At 35.5% G+C, this 20,345-nt stretch overlaps 1 protein-coding gene across 2 annotated transcripts in view; it reads right to left on the bottom strand.

The window, feature by feature from the left end:
* The window catches only part of Yif1 (Yip1d-interacting factor 1), a 167,968-nt gene extending 147,623 nt beyond the window's left edge, over nucleotides 1-20,345 (bottom strand). Inside the window, exons 1-3 of one of the 2 annotated variants that reach the window (XM_090395821.1) lie at nucleotides 20,327-20,345; nucleotides 20,181-20,243; nucleotides 5,013-5,050 (exon numbers count right to left, since the gene is read on the bottom strand). In XM_090395821.1, coding sequence (XP_090251947.1) covers nucleotides 5,013-5,034 — 22 coding nt within the window. In that variant the 5' untranslated portion in view covers nucleotides 5,035-5,050; nucleotides 20,181-20,243; nucleotides 20,327-20,345. The other variant, XM_090395820.1, reaches the window with a different exon arrangement.

The raw sequence follows: 20,345 nt of genomic DNA, 5'->3' as shown, positions 1-20,345 counted from the left end.
ACTGTTTATGACATTTGTTTCATTAGAAGCCAAGTTATAGTGCCAAGAGTAACAGTGTGTTTTGACGAATACTCGGAAAATGAGTTTTGAACAGAGAGCTGCGATTGACTTTTGTGTTAAACTTCGTAAAAGTTTTACTGAAACACATCAAAAAGCATACAGTGATGAATGCTTATCCCGTACTCAAGTTTATGAGTGGTTTAAGTGATTTCAAAGTGGTTGTGAGATGCTTGAGGACGACGAAAAGCTGGGCCGTCCAAAAACTGGACTAAGCGAAGTTAACATCCAAAAAGTGAGTGATTTCAACAAAGGAAACCCGAAATCGTCCATGAGATTGATTGAAGATGAAATGGGGATTCCAAAATCAACTGTGCACAACATTTTGACCAAGAATTTGGGCCTTCGTAAATTGAATTTGCAATTTGTTCCCCAAAAGTTGACAAACAACCAAAAAATGCATCAAATTGAACACTGAAAGGACCTAATTAAAACCCTTGTAAGGACTTAAACTTTCTTAAAATGATCGTTACTGGTGACGACACATGGTATTTTGAGTATGAGCTCTAAACAAAGTGCCAGAGTGCTGAGTGGAGAGCACCAGAAGAGGAGCATCCGAAAAAAGTAGCTTGGAGAAGTCAAAAGTAAAGACAATGTTGATTTGTTTCTACGATTCCAAGGGCATTATCCACACAAAGAATTCGTTCCACCTGGCAAAATGATGAGTTTTATCTCGGAGCAACTGAAAGCAAGAATTCGTCAAGTACAGCATGAATATCGTGATGCAGGCAGCTGGTCACTTTTGCACGATAATGCACTATCTCATTGTTCGAACATTGCGAGACAGTTTTTGACCAAAAACAAAGTTTGTGTGTTGGATCACTCGCCGTATTCACCTTATTTAGCACCCTGTGACTTCTTTCTCTTCCCCCGACTTCATTTGACAATGAAAGGAAAGCGATACGACACCACTGAAATCGTTTAAGCGGCAGTAACCATAACCTTCAACAGTATCCCAAAAACTGATATAAAAAACTCATTTAACGAGTTAATTGACTGTGTCAAACGCTGTATTGAAGCTGAGGGAGAGTATATTGATTGAAATAAATGATCTGAATAATTATAATTGGCCTGTGTTTTATTTTCTATCAAAAGATCGGTTTCTTTTTGGACAGATGGTGTAGAGAGAGAGAGATAAAACAGAAATCGTTGAAAGTTATGATTTATCGAGGTCCAGAATCAGAAATGATGCTAAATGCAAAGATGAAATCAAAAGAACGATCAAAGTGTAGTGTAGTCATGGGGAAAAAAAAAAGCTATGTTAAACTTGACAAAAATTATGAAATATAGAAGTATGATTGAGGCCACAAAATTTAGAATAGTTTTCAAAGCAATGGCATTTCCAATAGTGATGTATGGATGTGAAAGCTGGATTATTAAGAAAGACAGAGAATGAATTGATTCATTTGAATAATGGATGTGGAGGAGACTATCATGAATCCCATGGACTGCAAGAATGACCAATAAGATTTTAAGAGTATAAAAACAGGAAGTTTTTATACTCTTAAAATGATTGCTAAACAGAAGTTGGTGTACTCTGGACATATTATGCGAGCTAATGATTCATTGAAAATGGCTATTATGTTAGGAAAAATTGAGGGAATGAGAAGAAGAGGAAAAACCACAAAGGAGTTGGATGGACAACATAAAAGAACTTACCAACTTGAGCTTACAACTGCTGAAAGAAAGGACAAGAGGCTGAGTGGGATGGACAACCTTTGTTCACAAGATCATCAAGAGTCAAAAACAACTGGATGGCACATAATATAGCAAGAATTAAAGAATGTATTACTTTGTTTTGTCATCATAATATTTAAAATTTAGTTTTTTTAAAAACATTTATAAAAATTATACAAGATAAGTTTGTATCATTTTTATACAACTTATCTTGTTTGTATAAAACAAGATCAGTTTATTTATATTTGTAAATAAAAATAATTTACAAATGAAACATATTTATTTTAAAATAATCTTAATATACAACAGTGTAGAACACGCAACTGCATACAAAATCATGTTAAGACATGTTGAAATGTGTCTTAGCAGTATTAGCATGTGAGGGAATAAAAGCATGGTTTATTGCACTCAATTCCACAGTGCATAATTATCACTTTAATTGTAAACTTGTGTAACCTACCACCCATTATTTTGTTAAAAATGGCAGAGCAACATGATATCCCAGAATCCATGGCTTGGAGAGCCATTGGTCGATTAGCTGGACAAATGCAGCAAGTTGTCACTCAAGCATTTCGTGTATCTCAAAGTCTAATTTCACGACTTTGGAATTGCTTTCTGGAGATGGGAAATGTTTGAAATTGTCTTCATGCTATAGGTTTATATGCTCGAAGTACTTTTTTAGTGACAAGTCCAGGTTCAGTCTGCAACCAGATAACCGATGTATCTTGATATGGATCAAGATATGTTGGTTATCTAGATGATATGAAAGTGGAACAAGAAATAATCCACAGTTTGTTCGTGAAGACGCCCAACATCAAGGTGGGAGTTTGATGGTATGGGCTGGAATAAGTATAGGTGGTCTCTATTTTATCAGAAACAGCCCAAAATGAGATTTTGGAACCTATAGTTAGTCCATATGCTGCTGCAATTAGCCAAGAATTCCTTTTTATGGATGACAATGCTTGACCACACCATGCAAATTTGGTACAAGAGTGGTTTGAGGAAGAAGGTATTGAACGAATGGACTGGCCTGCCTGTTCACTGGATTAATCCAATCGAACATACCTGGGATATTTAGATAGGCGTGTTTCTGCTCGACTGATGCCACCACTATCGCTTCAAGAGCTCAAAATTGCTCTTACAGAAGAGTGGGGAAATATCCCACAAGAACTGCTTGATCATCTTATCCGGTCCATGCAATCAAGATGCAATCAACCATACACTATTAAAAATTAATAAAAACGATTTTGGCTATTCTTGTTAAAATTATTTCACGCTAAAATGTACAATTTGTTAAATTTGCAATAAATATTGATTATTTAAACAATATCTCATCAATTACACCCTATCCATAAGTAAGAAATATTTATTCATGTATAAAGTATCCAATAGTTATAATTATTTGCAGAAATTTATAATTATCCAACAGAAATTAAAATATCTCCTAATTGCTTTGATCAGTGTATCTTAGCATTTTATTTTGAAAAATTTATAATGCATAAATAAAAATACAAATTATTATAGCAAAATTTTAAAACAAATTTCTCATAACATTTAACTACTTTAGTAGTTAAATGTTATGAGAAAGCATTCAAGAAAAATAATTTTTTTCTCTTATACTACATTGCTTACCAACAACATAGCATGCTACAGATTTATTTTATTATCTAACTATCTATCTATATATACATTCATTTTTAATATAAACTGACTATAAACCCGAGAATTATAACAAATTGAGATTTATTTGAAAACGCAACATGTTTCGTCGAGATTGACTTCATCAGGCGTTAAGAACATAGAAAGATATTAAAAGACACTGAAATAAACATTGAGACACTCTAAAGCTATACAATTATAAAGTTATGATATTCTTCTGTAAATTACAGTTATTATGAACTTGAGCTATAGTCCGTGTTAAAGTTCTATTGTTGTACACTTGTGCATGTGTGGAACCACACGATCTCCAGTATCTGATAGTAGAGCTGAAAGAGTCGGGCAAATTATAGCTGAGATTATTGTTCCCATGAAGAGGGACCAAGGTGATTTCTTGACTCTACAATGCGGCGTTCTACTTCATCATGGCAAATGTGTAGGTTTGAAGTTGTTGTCCAATTTACTTCATGTTGGTGGCTTTCGTTGTATACACACATATATATATATTTCTATATTATATATATATATATACACACACATATATATATTTCTATATTATATATATATATATAAGAAAAGCTGCTTCAAAATTTTGTTGTCTAGAGGCTGTGTCCCTTTAACCATATCTAAAATCTAGTTTTAGATATATGGAGGTGAAATGATTTACAGGATGGCATATTTTATACAAAATATTAATGATTAGCATTCTTTAGGCTGAACAGTTAAACCTTTTTCAAAACATTTTGTTCATAACCAAATTCAAGATAGTTACTTTGGAATATACAATAAAGTCCCTTCTACAATGCAGTTAATATTATTTAACCACGCTACTGGCCAGGACGTATATATACGTCCAAGTTACCATGTATGCGAAGTGCATATTAAAATTGTAATACCATTGATATTACATTGAAATATATGATGGATACGAAGAGTATGAGGATGCATATTTGACCCATAATGGCCAGTAAGGTGGTTAAAAGTGGTAAAAATATGCTTTCCACAAATCCACAAATTAACATGATAACATGAGGAAAAGACTGAATAATGTATTTAATAGCCAAATATGTCAACCTGAAAATTACAGGTCATCATCAACAGTCAGGCAGTTTGAATACAAAGAAGAACACAAACAATGGATTATTTAAAATAATAAGGGCTGTGCTATGCTATACATAGAACAACACAAATGGATAAAAGAGGAAATACAGTCTTATTAAAAAAAGGGGAAAAAATTAATGATGTGTGAATAGAATAAGACTATCCCATATCTTCGATAGTGAGAGGCAGTCATTATCAAATTTTCAGATTTGGATGGTGGAGTAAGGCTTTGGTGCTTTCAAACTTATGGTTGCAAAGATGAAGTAAGCATGTTTCAAACCATAAGATATTGTGGTCGTTATCCATTCTATGTTGTGCAAGTCCAGATTTCTCAAATTTCTTGTTAATGTAAAATTGGTGTTCTTGCATTCTTTATATTTAGCTATTAAATATATTCACTCTTTTTCTTGTGTAAGCATGTTAATTTATGTTAAACCCTTAAGGCACAAGTATTGCCGAAATAACAATTACTAAAAATATGCTTGTTACTCCTATTTTTAAAATGACACCCAGAAACTTACCTCCTCCTCCAGGAATATCCATTTCACAAACTGCTCACCTAAAAAACAAAAAGAGCACAACGATACTATTTTCATTTCAAAATAGAACTGAAACAAATGAAACAATACATACTTAAAATGACATAAAACTTTCTGCAATAAGACAGAAGCTACATATATCAAATTTTATTCAGAAATTTCCAGTTTTAATAAATTTCAGTAAGTGCCCCTCAATATGAAATTTCATCCTTTGTATATACAGGCAGAGTATTATGCAGACTGAATGTTGTTTTATTATCATTTTTTGCAATGTATTTACGTCCTTCTTAGAAAATTTCATCAAAATTAGCATCAACAGATGGCTTAAATCGAGTTTTGTAGAAAGGTCCAGTAAGTGATGCCCATGACAAATTTCATCAGAATCTATTCAGATAATTTTGGTCTCGATAATGAATCCAAGTTAAATGGTATACGAATTTCATCGTTAGACAAAACACCACTACCTTGCTTATTAGGGAGGCTGAAATAGTGGTAGTTATGTTATGTCTCCAAAGCAGGATCTCCAGTCTCCCCCACCTTCTCCATCTGCACTACACATAAAAAAAGACACTACATGGACCAAAACCCCATTTCTACCTTTTCAGAGGACAGCAGTAAAGTTGTTTCGCAAGCAAGCCAACTGCTAGTTAGTACATGGCATTAAACCTGAATGGCAGTACATTAGGAGTCTTCTAAGTCCTCATATCACTTACTCTGCTGGTTTGTGCCTGGAAGAAATCCCAAGTACAGTAGTATAAAAGGACTACTTATGCAATGGTAAGAGGACTGGTCGCTTTCTTTTTGTGCAAAACACGTTGTCTTTTGACTTCTACATTATATGTTCTTTTCTTCTTTTTTAATTAACTCTTTACCATCATAATCACCAACCGTGAAAAATATCACAAATAATTATAGTATAACTATGGATCAAAAAAGACCCCACCTCCCAAACAAAATTAACCAAGAACAAAAACACAACAAAAATATTTTTTAAAAAAACCACAAAAACATTCACTTTATCAGTATACATGGTCTTAACACAAACATTACCACGTGCCCAACTATCTCCTGTTTTCTAACAGAAATACAACTGGCAGCCACGATAATCATCTAACCTACACACAGCATGATTTCTTTATTGATATCTCATGCTTGCATATGTTAAACCTGAAATCTTCCCATTTTTATTTTCTCTTGTTCAAAATCTGTTTACCTCATTCTGGCACATTCAACTGCTATTTTATCAGTCTCCAAATTTCAATGTCAACTTAGAAGAAATGACGAGATACTTGCTGTTAGCAATGATCTAACTTCAAATTGTCACCCTACCCATACTCACCAGAATATCAAATAATCTTCATCCATCTTACTTTTGAATACAATTCTTCCATTTGTTGTCAGAACAGTATTCTAAGGACACACCAAAAAACCTGCCTAAAACTGCTCCAGCAAGAGACAATCCACAGTTGATTCACCCTCTTCCAGCTTTCTCATAGGTTCACTGCAGCCACTTTCTCCTCAATGATAATAATAATCATATGGGAATTACCCCATTCTCCCCATCCCTTTGGGAAGGGGGGGGGGGAAGTTGAGCCCTTCTGATGAGGGATTTATATATATATATATATATATTTTATGACTGTAGATCCATGTGCGTGTTTACAGGGCCAGTTTGCCTGTTCTGAGAGATAAAAAACCCGAGTTTCCAGGAGTAAAAATCCTCTACCTCATGTATGAGACCAGCTAACTCACCTCCTTTAGATGAATATACCAGATAACGGTTCCTCACATCATAGATGGGAATTGAACCCATGTCTTTCCAATCAAAGGGCTTTGTCTACACTGATAATAAATTTAGTTTAATCTTTATCCAAGTGTAAGCAAACAAAGTTTGCACCTGAAGTATCTTCAGGCCAGAGGCAACTCGTGGTAAAGGTGGACCAAGGTCTCATCACTCCTTGTCTCAGTATCTCCTATAATGCAAAGCACAACTCCTTGCGGACATGTATATGGTATGCATTAAGGGAAGGGTCACCACCCAGACCAGTTTCGACCTTTATTGAGGTCTTGTCAGTGGGAGCCAGACCCAGAAGTGGTGATACTAAGCCAGAAGCAATGGAGAGGTCATATTTAACTATACGAGTTGCCAAAAGGTGTACTGTACCATCTTATTATTAGATTACTCTGGATTTAGAGAAAGATGTTGGAAGTTTATTTTCCACTTGGTTAGACTATAATAAATTCAGTTTAATCCTTTACCCAAGTGTAAGCAAACAAAGTTTGAACCTGAAGTATCTTCAGGACTGAGGCAACTCGTGGTAAAGGTGGACCAAGGTCTCATCACTCCTTGTCTCAGTATCTCCTATAATGCAAAGCACAACTCCTTGCGGACATGTATATGGTATGCATTAAGGGAAGGGTCACCACCCAGACCAGTTTCGACCTTTATTGAGGTCTTGTCAGTGGGAGCCAGACCCAGAAGTGGTGATACTAAGCCAGAAGCAATGGAGAGGTCATATTTACCTATACGAGTTGCCAAAAGGTGTACTGTACCATCTTATTATTAGATTACTCTGGATTTAGAGAAAGATGTTGGAAGTTTATTTTCCACTTGGTTAGACTATAATAAATTCAGTTTAATCCTTTACCCAAGTGTAAGCAAACAAAGTTTGAACCTGAAGTATCTTCAGGCCTGAGGCAACTCGTGGTAAAGGTGGACCAAGATCTCATCACTCCTTATCTCAGTATCTCCTATAATGCAAAGCACATCTCCTTGCAGACATGTATAATGCTATGCATTAAGAGAAGGGGCCACAACCCAGACCGGTTTCAACAATTATTGCAGTCTCGTCAGTGGGAGCCAGATCCAAAAGTAGTGATACTAAGGCAGAAGCAATGGAGAGGTCATATTTACCTATACGAGTTGCCAAAAGGTGTACCACCTTATTATTAGATTACTCTGGATTTAGAGAAAGATGTGGTTAGACTATAATTAAACCAAGTGGAAAATAAACTTCCAACATCTTTCTCTAAATCCAGAGTAATCTAATAATAAGATGGTACAGTACACCTTTTGGCAACTTGTATAGGTAAATATGACCTCGGCATTGCTTTTGCCTCAGTATCACTATTTCTAGGTCTGGCTCCCACTGACGAGATCTCAATAAAGGTCGAAACCAGTCTGGGTAGTGGCCCTTCCCTTAATGCATAGCATTATACATGTATGCAAGGAGATGTGCTTTGCATTATAGGAGACAAGGAGTGATGAGAGCTTGGTCCACCTTTACCACAAGTTGCCTCAGGCCTGAAGATATTTCAGGCGCAAACTTTATTCGCTTACACTTGGATAAAGGATTAAACTAAATATTATAGTCTAATCAAGTGGAAAATAAACTTCCAACCATCGTCTATACTGAATTAGCTACAGAGGCTCTATGGTATGTTTCTGCCTTGTCTATAGATATTTTCAATATGAAACCACTCTTCTACTTTCTTCTAAGCTTTTAGAAATTATATTGCTGCTATTCAACATCCATATAAACTTCTCACCCTCTTTTATTCCATTTACTCTTTCTAGTATACTCTTCCTTATTGCTTATTCCTCTCATACAGAAGTGGCAGGTTTTCTTTCCCACAAAGCAGGCAACTGGCTAGAACATACACAGTTAAACATAACACACTGGCCTCAATGTAGGTTTGTGTGCATGCATGAGGTGGAAAGGATGGGCTGATAGAAATGCCTTCTAAACAAGGCATTTTTTTGTAAATGATGCTTGAAAAAAAAAATGTAATAATTAAGTTATGCTGGTATATAGTGTTTTAAATATTAGTATTTAATTTCATTTAAATTCCAAATGTTAGGTGGCTTATGAATTTCATTGCCTGGTGACAGTTACTGGGGCAAGAAGTGATTTGAAAAAGTTCCGTGTTTGGTCTCTTCAGAGACCAAACACAGTCTATGTTTCCCGGATTACGTAAAAAAAATTAAAAAAAAAAAAACCTTTGTCCACTGATGGTATTAAATGTTCTATAGGTTTATAATCTTTTGTAGATGAGCCAGATAAAAAGATAAACTGATTATGAGAATTATCAGTACAGTGCATTTAAAACTGTGCAGCTTTAAACTTGGGCACATTCTATGCAAATTTTAAAGCTGCATACAATAGTAAAGCAGCAGTCTCCCCCCACCACACACCAAAATGCTGTGAGATAACCAGTTAACAGCCCTTCAACCATCTTATTGCCTATGATACTTTTTAATATCAATCAAAACATTTGTGTGAAGTGTACCAATGAAATAACACTGATACAAACCGTACATTATATATTTGATATATTTATGAAACATGGGAAGAAATAGAGGCCATTCCTGGAAATTGTATAGAGATGTGGTGAAGAAGGGAGTGAGGAGGAGATTTTTTATGTGGAGAGTGAGTGGAATGTATTGTCTGAGTGCATTGTGAGTGCAGGTAGTGTAAATAACTTCAAAGATTATTATAACAGACATGTTGCTGGTTGAGGGGTCCTCCCATGATGAGTCTGTTGACTCCATGGAGGTTATCAAATAATAATAATATTTTCATAGCAGATGAAATATAGTTTGTCAGTCAGAGAGACTTGTTATAGAAACAGAAATGAGCCAGTGTGTATGTTTATGAATGCTGGAAGTATTCAAAATGAGGGGAATGAATTTATAATAGTGATAAGATATCCTAATCCTACTCCTGTGGCCTCCTCTTCTATTGAGAGGGTTGCAGCAGCAACTAATTACTAGGGAAGTGATTAAGAGGCAAGGTGGTTTCCTGTTGCCTTCCTTGCCATAAGTGCTTCCGTAGCGCAATTGGAAGAATTACAGTACATTGCACCCTTCAATTGGAATAGGCCTAAGTTCGATTCTCGTCGTGATGGGAGGAATCTTTATCTGGACGGTTTCAATCGAAGGTGAGTTAGCCGATCTCATATGGAGGTAGCAGGGTTTTTTCTCCTGGAAAGTTGGGTTTTTCATCCCGCATACAGACAAATCGGCCCTTCAGAACACACGCAATTTACATACAAAAAAAAAAACTAGTTGTGGTAGTGGTGGAGGTAGACGCCGTTGATTCATAGTAGAGGTTCGGTGTAGTGGTTGAGAGAGTTGTAGGTGTCCTCCCGTGATGAGTCTCCGGACTCCTTGGAGGCGTCACGAATAATAATAATAAGTATTTATGACTGTAGCCGTATGTGTTAACGGGACTGGCTTGCCTGTTTTGAAGGATGAAAAACCAGAGTTACTAGGAGGAAAAACCTCCATGACACTGGTTAACTCGCCTTTAGTCGAAAGAGACCAGATAAAGGTTCCTCACATCATGGATGAGAATTGAACCCAGGTCTTTCTGACCAAAGGGCATTGTTTATACCATAGATGGCAAACCTATGGCATGTCTGAGAATTTTGTTGGCACATCAATGATTTACAGGTGATATCCTTTCATATGCTTATAAATTATTCAACTTTTTTTTTTTTTAAATTGTTACAATACGTACAAGTTAAATTTTGTTTTACACCAGAGAGCAGCTATGAAGATGTGCATATGATTGGTGTGGTATTAACAAAAGATCGCACAACCCAAAGACAAAGGCAACTTACAATTGTTGAGTTGAAATGCTAATTCTCTTCAACCGAATCCCATAACATCTGAAACTATCATAACAACATTCACTATATATTTCTTAGTTTTAACACATTCACGATGGGGTGTCATTTATCGTTCTGACTTAACTTCTCATTACCGGTGAGCTCAACTCACACAAAGTTTCACCCCTTGGTTGAATTTTATTGCTGCTTGTTTGCGTTTGAGCTGGCAGGGAAACTCACACATGCATTATATGGCATATTTCAATTCGTGGTAGAATTTTATTTGAAGTTAGCCTTTGTGATCTGTCATAATGACATCGAGAATTTCAAATGCAATAAAACAAACACTTATTTCATGTAATTGAAAAATTGGACAATAGTTTTTAGTTAGATACTGTGTTTCTGGTGCAACATATGGTTATGCTTGAGTCTATACAACATAGTTTCTGTGAGAGGGGATGTGATTCATTAGTTAGTGCTGTTTTAATTCCAGCTGTCTCTAATTACACTATTTGTTGAGAAATATATTACACATTCATTTGTGAAATTATGGATTCTACAACCGTGTTAAAATAACACTTTTTATTATCCCAAAGTTTCAATCTTCATATCAAGATCATCTGGAGCATACATAAATATACAAGACCCGCTAAGGCCTATAGTCAAAGGGATTGATAGCGTGACTTATTACTTAGCCAAAAAATTAGCGGCAACACTCAAGGAGCTGGTAGGTCATTCTTCCTCCTATATCAAAAACACATAACACTTCATAAACATCATCAAAGACATTACATTAGAAAAAGATGATCTATAGTCAGTTTTGACGTCTCTGTCCTCTTTATGAATGTCTCAATCAATGACACAATTCTTCTTTTACAGAAGAAATTTCCTCCAGATATCACGGCGCTCTTTGCATATTTGTATTACGTTCTGGTTATTTTGTATGGCAAAACGCTTTCTACCTACAAAAAGAAGGCACAGCCATTGGCTCGCCATTATCCTCCCGATTGCTAACTTTTATATAGAACATTTTGAACAACTTGCTTTAGGTTCCTTCCCTTCAAAACCCAAAGTCTGGCTTAGATACGTTGACAATGTTTTCGCGATCTGGTCTCATGGCCGCCAGACACTAGACACATTCCTTAGCCACCTAAACAAGCAACACAAATGTATACAGTTCACAAATGAGACTGAAAAACATAACACACTGCCATTTCTAGATACACTTGCCACATGTCTTCCCTCGGGCGATCTTTCCTTCACTATTTACCGGAAACCAACACATACTGGTCAATATATACACATAAATTCCTACCACCACCCAACACAAAAACTAGGTGTCATCGATACCCTAAAAAAACGGGGCTCTGAAGATCTGCTCCAGTGAACATTCACTGAAAAATGAATTTAAAGTGATCAGCAATACTTTTCAAAAAAATGGATACAGCCAAAACACAATTAACAAAATTCTCTACAAGACCTCAATAAAAAACAAAGGCAAACCAGACTACAGTAAAACTATAACCATTCCCTGCATTAAAGGGACATCAGACAAAATAAACAGGGTACTACAAAAATACAACCTCAAAGCCACCTTTAAACCTCCTGCAAAATTAAAAAGCTTACTCAACTCATCCAAAGATCCACTCCCTCCGTTGACCCACCCTGGAGTATACCGTATTTACTGCACCTGCAACATACCATACATAGGAGAAACAGGACGCACAATTCCGATTCAGACAAAAAAAAGAACATAAACGACACATCAAATATAATAATTATGGTGAAGCTAGCCTTTCTGATCATGTCCTGAACACCTTACATAGAATTAACTGGAAAAGCACTAGTTGTCTACATCACATCAAAACATGGTATGAACGCAAATTTAAGGAAGCTTGTGAGATCATTATCAACCACTCCAATCTAAACAATAATGATGGTCTAAAAATTCCATACATATGGAAGGCATATATTCATCCCACGAATCCTTCCTCTCTAAGAACAACTATAAACAGGACTGTAGAAAATCCAGGATCCTAAATCTAAAATAACAACTTTAATACTAAAAAATAAAACATCACCGTTAAAGAAAAAATCTATAAGAAAGAATGTTTATTCATGCTGTAATTTATAAATAATTTTTTTTAAATCAAAAATAACAATTGTAATAACAGAAATAGGACATCACTGTTACTGGAAGGAAAACCATCTATAAGCAAGAATGTTTATTCATGTAATCATAAATTAAATCTAGCTTGATGTAATTTTTTTTTTTTTTTTCACTAGAGGTCATGCCAGTGAGTAGCATGTGATCAAATCATTGTTTCTCTAGCTTGTGGTTTGAAATGTAACGCAGCTTGTCTTGTATATTTATGTATGCTCCAGATGATGATCTTGATATGAAGATCGAAATGTTGGGATAATAAAAAGAGTTATTTTAACACAGTTGTAGAATCCATAATTTCAAAAATGAATGCTGATCACCGTGTAACATTAAAAGAAAAGAAATATAGTACATAGACTGCAAAAGCCTCTGTACCTTATTCAGGGATACAATAAAACTACTTGTTTTTCTTGCATCTGCAGTATAATGGCTGTTGGGGAGGATGTGTTGTTAACCACAGGGAGCGAGTTACTATTGCCTCAACATGTTTAAACATTTTTCGTGTGCAAGGCATATGCAACACTTTTAAATATCTTTTTTCGTAAAGTAAAATCAGGGGTACCAGTTATATGCGAGGGTGAGTTATTTTCGAGTAAATATGGTAAGTTTTGCCGATAAGTTGACATCCTTCTGCTGCTTGCCCTGCTCAGCTAACTTCGATGGTGGGTTACAATGCATAATTATTTTTCTCGCTACCGTTTTTTTTTCTTTTCAAACCAACATCACTAAAATCAATTTAATAATACAATAACCAATTTTACACTGAATAATCTTATAAATTTATATATAAATAAATATTATAAATAAAATAAAATATTATTTATAAAATTATAAATAATTATTTATAAAATATTATAAATAAATATATATATTATAAATTTATAAATTAAGTTAAAATTAATTGTCTATTAATTTTTTCCATATTAAAAACTGCCAGGCATGTCAGCAACTCGACTGGTAAATTTTTGGCATGGCACATAAAAAGGTTCACCACCACTAGTCTATACCAACTGGGCTATGGAGGCTCGATAAGAGTTCATTTGCCTAAAAATTGTTGGGATAAGTGAAATGTAGTTGGATGAGAATGACATTCTGACAGGAATATGGATGGATATGTAGTTTTTTTGCAAAGACAGACAGGGCAGAAAGGGAGGGGAGAGTGCTGTTGATGATAGCTGAGGAGTTGTGCCCATCTAAGGTGGAGATGAAAAGGAACAAGTAATGACACTAGTTTTGAAGACGTATGGTGTGAAGTGGAGGTAAACAGAATGAAATTAGAATGGTGTTGATATAGACCAGGTAATATGGAGGGTTGTGATCAAGAAACATACAGGCAAATTATTCTGGCTAACAAGGGTGATTTCAATCATGCTAGCATAGAGATCTGGGGTTGATGATTGATAGAAACCTGAAATTTAGCAAACCTAACACAGAGGATTTCTGCAATAATGAGAAGGACAGTGATCTGCAGAGATAAAAGGGTTATCATTCTGTTGTATGTCTCTGATCAGATCCCACTTAGACTATTGTTCTAAGATTTGGTCCTCAGGATTTGAAGGGGATAAATTAACTGTGGAAAGGGTACAAAGGCAGATAACAAAGATGGTTTCAGGACTGTACCATGTTAGTTATGAGGATTGGCTGAAGGAACGTGGACCGCAGAGTTTGGTAGACAGAAGAAGGAGAGGTGATATGATTGAGACTTTTAAACTGTTGAGAGGTGGTTACGTTGGGGAGTTCTTTCGCTTGGTTGAATAGCAGGAAGGAGTGATAACAAGAGGCCAACCCTGGAAGTTACGAAAGGAAATTGTTTGCAAGAGGTGAGGAGTGGCTTCTTTGCGTGGAGGGTGGTTGAACCATGGAATGCATTGCCTGATGGAGTGGTGAGAGCAAGAACGGTCAATGAGTTTAAGGAGTGGTATGATAGACTTTGTGTTTCTCAGGGGGAACCTCCCCTCAATGAGTATTGATAAACTTTGTGTTTCTTAGGAAGGACCTCCCACGATGAGTCTTTTGACTCCATGGAGGCCTGAATAATAATAATAATGAAATGAAGAGACAGTGTCTGGAGTCAAAGGTAATGAGAAAGGAACCAGAATGGATGATTAATTCATTCTTTATTGGAGATTTCATTATGTCCCCACATCATTTATTCCTTTCTGGTTTTAAATTTGCTATGTATTTTTAATCTTCACTTTTAACATTTAATTTACAGTTTGATTTAATTCCCTTGTAATTTATTCTTTTGTGGTTATTATTCAGTTTTATGACTATATTTATCAATGGTGTATTATCTCAGTTTATCCAAGTAAACTTTCAAGTTAGCAAAATAAGAACATAAAAGAATATGTCTGAACGTGCATATTTATGTCATAATATTTTTATTCAATAAAATCGCAGGAAAAAAGCCAGCATGTTCAAAACACAGAGTGCTCCTTAAGAAAATAAGCATTGATATGTTGTACTAATTTGTATTTAGAGAAGTCACAGAAAAAATTCTCTGCCAGATAGTTCCTAAATATTGACCAGGTAGCTCTGATTTCCTTCTCATCTGATTCCTCATTCCATGAAACTCAGGAAGCTGCAAGCTGCTTCCTGAGTTTGTCATAATCACCTGCCTTAAAGTTCAACATATAACCTTTCTCACAAGCAATCTGATATGGTTGGCTGCCAACCAAGTGATCACTTTAGGGTCACTTTCACCAATTGGAGGAAGATTTGACACTTCATTTACAATAATATCCTATGATGAAATATAGCATCTAAAAATAATGAATTTCTTGAGTTTTGGAGGAACAACTACAAGAATCAAGGTTTTGGATTTGATTAGCTCAACTCAGCAGCAATTAGCAAATGAGACTAAAAGAAATTCTAGAGATTTTTTTTGATGTGGCCAGGAGAAAGAAAAATGATTATAGGAGGATGATGTTGGTCACTGATAATGGTAGTTAATGATAGAATGATTGAGAATATAGTAGAGAGTTAAATGAGGAATTCATTAAAGAATTCCATCCATGCAAATGTAACATAATGCCAGAACTCGAAAGTAGTGAAAGCAACTAATGGGTGAGTAGGAAGTATATAAGGAATTGAGTAAACTTGATTTCAATAAGGACCTGTGTTGAGGCTTAAGTGCTGTGACGACATCATGTTGGAGGTTTAATGGAATATTTGACACCTTAACACTCTTAAATTGACACCTTAATATTTGGATATTAAGGTGTCACTTTAAAATATAACACGCTTAAAAAACGTTTTTCCTTCTGATATCTTAGAGCTCTTTTCCTTAGCCATCAATTCTGGTTATTTCTCTTGGAAGAACAAAATCTACAAACAGACAGGGGGAGCTGCTATGGGTCGCCCCCCCATTGCCAATTTTTACATGGAAAATTTTGAAAACGAGCCATAGACTCAGCCCCTCTCAAACCTATCTGGCTATGATATGTAGATGATGTGTTCTCTTTGGCCTCATGGCCCAGACACATTAGATTCCTTCCTCAGTCACCTTGATAGCCTACATCCAAGAAGAATCCAATTTACAATGAAAAAGGAATATAACAATAGTGTACCCTTCCTAGACACCTTAGTAACATGCCTTCCTAATGGTTTTCTCCGTATATAGAAAACCTACTCACACAGGTAGATACATTCATAAACTTTCCCCACCACCCCTCTCAACAATATGGCATTATTAAAACTCTAACCAATAGAGCCCAGAAGCTTTGTTCCAGTGGAACCTCCCTTTCAACCAAACTCAACCACACACACACACGACACCTTCCTTGCCAATGGCTACAGCAATTACAGAATTAAAAAAATAATCAGTTCCTCTCCCATTCCCCAGCCATCTCTTCAGAAGGACTTCAGAAGTGCCATCACCATACCCTACATCTGTGGAACATCAGAAAACATACCCAGGTCCTTAAAAAAAGTACAACCTCCACACAGCGTTTAAGCCACACCATAAACTTACTACCCTTATTTGTTCCATCAAAGATCAGCTCCCGCCTCTCTCAGTGCTGGAGTATATAGCATATCCTGTTCCTGCAAGCTAACTTACTTCAGACAGACAAGCAGATCAGCAACCATCTAGATAGAAGAACACAAATCATACAACTGCAATTATGACTATGATCAATCAGGCCTTGCAAACCATATTTTGGATGCAAGCTACAGGATCTCCTGAAGAAAAACCACCATGCTCCACCATAATAAATTCAAAAATGAAAGATTGTTTATAGAATTTGTGGTAGCACTCAGAAATCAACTAAATTTAAATAAATACAGTTGCTTAAAACTTCCCAAAATTTAGGAAACATTAATTATCAGAGATCCCACATTACATCCTGGGCCACCTAGATAGGGCTTCAGAGTCATCCATGTCATTTCACTTAGTATTGTATTGTATTTGAGTGTGTTGTTAGAAAAGTTATTTGTAATCCCTGAGGATTACAAATGTCCTTATTAAGACACAGGACTTAATGGTATATCACCACGTCTTGAGGGAATGTTTGAGGGAGTAACAACATCTCTGATTTACCTTTTTTAACAAGAGTCTTAGATTGGTACAAATTCGAAAGTGGAAAGAGGGCAAAATTGTTCTGCTTCATAAATGGGCACAGATGTTTGTGATGATTGACCTTAGATGAGAGATGAATTTCGCTGCCCATTCTGAGACTAAGACCACCCCATTTATTGAAAGCCTAAAGTACGTGAAAAAGTTCCATGTCTCCAGCATGAGGATTCTGGGCTATGTGAACAAATAAATAATAAAAATTTAAAAAAAAAGAAAAAATTCTTAGCTTACCTGTGGTACTAAGTACTGCACATTTACTTCATAGGCAAGAATGAAATGATATAAAATAAGTCATTTACTTCATAGGCAAGAAAGATATAAAAATAAGTTGCTCTTTGTATCCCATAATGCCACGTATTATGGAGAAAGTTACTACACAAACTGGTTTTAAACTTTAAATGATGTGGGAAAATTCCATGAATACCTACCTGCGTTTGAAAAACTATTCAAGTTCAAAAGAATGCTATCAGTGTTCTAAAAATTTCATGGGTGATCCCAGATCTTTCATTGCTCTATATAAATTACTCCAGAATAATTAATCTCCTTGGTTTTATGGCTAGATAGTATTGCCAAACCATGGTTCTTCTCAGTAGTAGGCAGGTCCTGTTCACCACAATGGAAAGCACTCTCAATGACCCTTATTACAGTTCTCAGTGGGAGTAAGACCTGTAGAGTTACTGAGAGCAACTCAATTCCATATCAAATAAATGGTTTATTTATAAGCATAATATGCTTGTCCATTTATTACTATAAATTTATTTAAATTTTACTTTTCTCACCTTTCTAATATAATGTTGCATGAAAAGGTATTTGTAGAATGTTATATCACTTGGTTAAAAAATAAACTATATTTGACAAGAAACATACTCTTGTTTAATCTTTTATCCATCAAAAACAAAAACAAAAAATCAGCTAACATCTTTTATTCCCTTATAGGGAGTGGGCGAGGCTGTTTTAGCCCTGTCTAACTTTTGGAGACTGAGTGGGCAGTTCAGTCTCCACTGGCAGCCAATCAGAGATAGCTAAGAAGTGCCACCATCTTGTGGTCCCTAATCCTAACACAATATTTTTAAGGTCTGAAATAGTGTGGGTTCCATGGTCAATTTTCTTGAGTTTATGGGACAAAAAAAAAAACCATGCCAGAGATCGACTAACTCAGTAACCGGTCAAAAAAAAAAAAGGCTTAGAAAAAGTTTCTCAAGTTGGCGACTATAATCAACCTCACAACATCTTTCTTTGAGAAGTCTAGTACTGACTGCAAACATTTGTCAAACAGCATTTCCACTGAGCTATGCAGGCTCTTCTTTATCCATGTGTAAAATATCTTCACAGCTAGGCTACCTATATTATAGAGGTTGTTGACTTCAAACCAGTTGCCTCAGGATCCAATAACACAAACACTTTATGGGAGGTGGCAGCCAGATGCAGGAAGATAGCAAGGTTGAATTAATACAGATGTATATTATACAATTACCTCTTGGTATCGTTAGAATTCACTTTTAGTATTTCAGTGCTACACTGAAATACTAAAAGTGAATTCTAACGATACCAAGCTATTTTAAACCTGGTCTTACTCCATTTCCCAAGTAAGCAAACAGACAAGCAAGTCAAGTTTGCACCTGCAAGTGTTGCAAGTCTAGCTGACCCTGCATGTAGTGCAAGACCAAGGCAACTCATGGTAAAAGTAGAATAAGCTCTGATCACTAATCTTAATATTTACCCTTAATGCACCGCACATCTCCTGGAGGAGATGTATGATGCTTTGTATTAACGACAAGGGGCCACTACCCAGACCGGTTTCGACCTTTATTGAGGTCTCATCAGTGGGAGCCAGGCTAGAAATACCAAGATTTTAGTAATACAGAATTTATAAGTATTTTACCAGAACAAGTTACCATAAGGTGTTTTTAACTTATTAAATAAAAATCTCAAGAGGAGATATAAATGTAATAAGTATTTTACCTTGGGTATAATAAATGTTAAAGATACCAAGCTATTTTATATAATACTTTCTACATTTATAATTATACTTATCTTTCTACTTATTAAATAAAAATCTCCTCCTGAGATTTTTATTTAATAAGGTAAAAACACCTTGTGGTAACTTGTTCTGGTAAAATATTTATAAGCCCTGTATTACTAAAATCTTGGTATTTCTAGCCTGGCTCTCACTGATGAGACCTCAATAAAGGTCGAAACCGGTCTGGGTAGTGGCCCCTTACCTTTAATACAAAGCATCATACATCTCCTCCAGGAGATGTGCTGTGCATTAAGGGTAAATATTAAGATTAGTGATCAGAGCTTATTCTAATTTTACCATGAGTTGCCTTGGTCTTGCACTACGTGCAGGGTCAGCTAGACTTGCAACACTTGCAGGCGCAAACTTGACTTGCTTGTCTGTTTGCTTACTTGGGAAATGGTGTAAAACCAGGTTTAAAATAGCTTGGTATCTTTAACATTTATTATACCCAAGGTAAAATACTTTCCATAAAAGTGAATTCTTCTGTGATGATACTGACAAATGACATAAACACAAAAAACTGGTGGCTCCACTGATCATTATATTAATCGTACAATTGTGAACATAGTGTAAGCATATCTTTTTCAATCTACATAACATGAACGAGGTTACATATGATTTTCATATATTCACCTTCCGTAGAAATAAAGCTTCTGTGTTCCTTATTCACTCTGACATAAGGATGACGGCATGCAATTCTTAAATGAAAATTTTATCAGTACCAGTAATGTATATTCAGATACACATGGTTTTTTAACAAAAAACACTACGACTTACCTTATACTAGATTTAAAGAACTGCTTTATGATACGAAGTTTCGTTCAATGTTTAAGTTAATATCTACAAAAAAAAAAAAAAAAATTTACACATCACATCAACCCACACTTCTATTAGACATTGTTACTACGTTACTAGCGACTCACCATTCTGAGTCAAATTAAA

The sequence above is a fragment of the Typopeltis vanoorti genome, chromosome 7 (assembly GCF_054136105.1).
Source record: "Typopeltis vanoorti isolate ZY-2024b chromosome 7, IOZ_Tvanoo_1.0, whole genome shotgun sequence".
Taxonomy (NCBI): Eukaryota; Metazoa; Arthropoda; class Arachnida; order Uropygi; family Thelyphonidae; genus Typopeltis; species Typopeltis vanoorti.
This window is presented reverse-complemented; position numbering and strand designations above follow the sequence as displayed.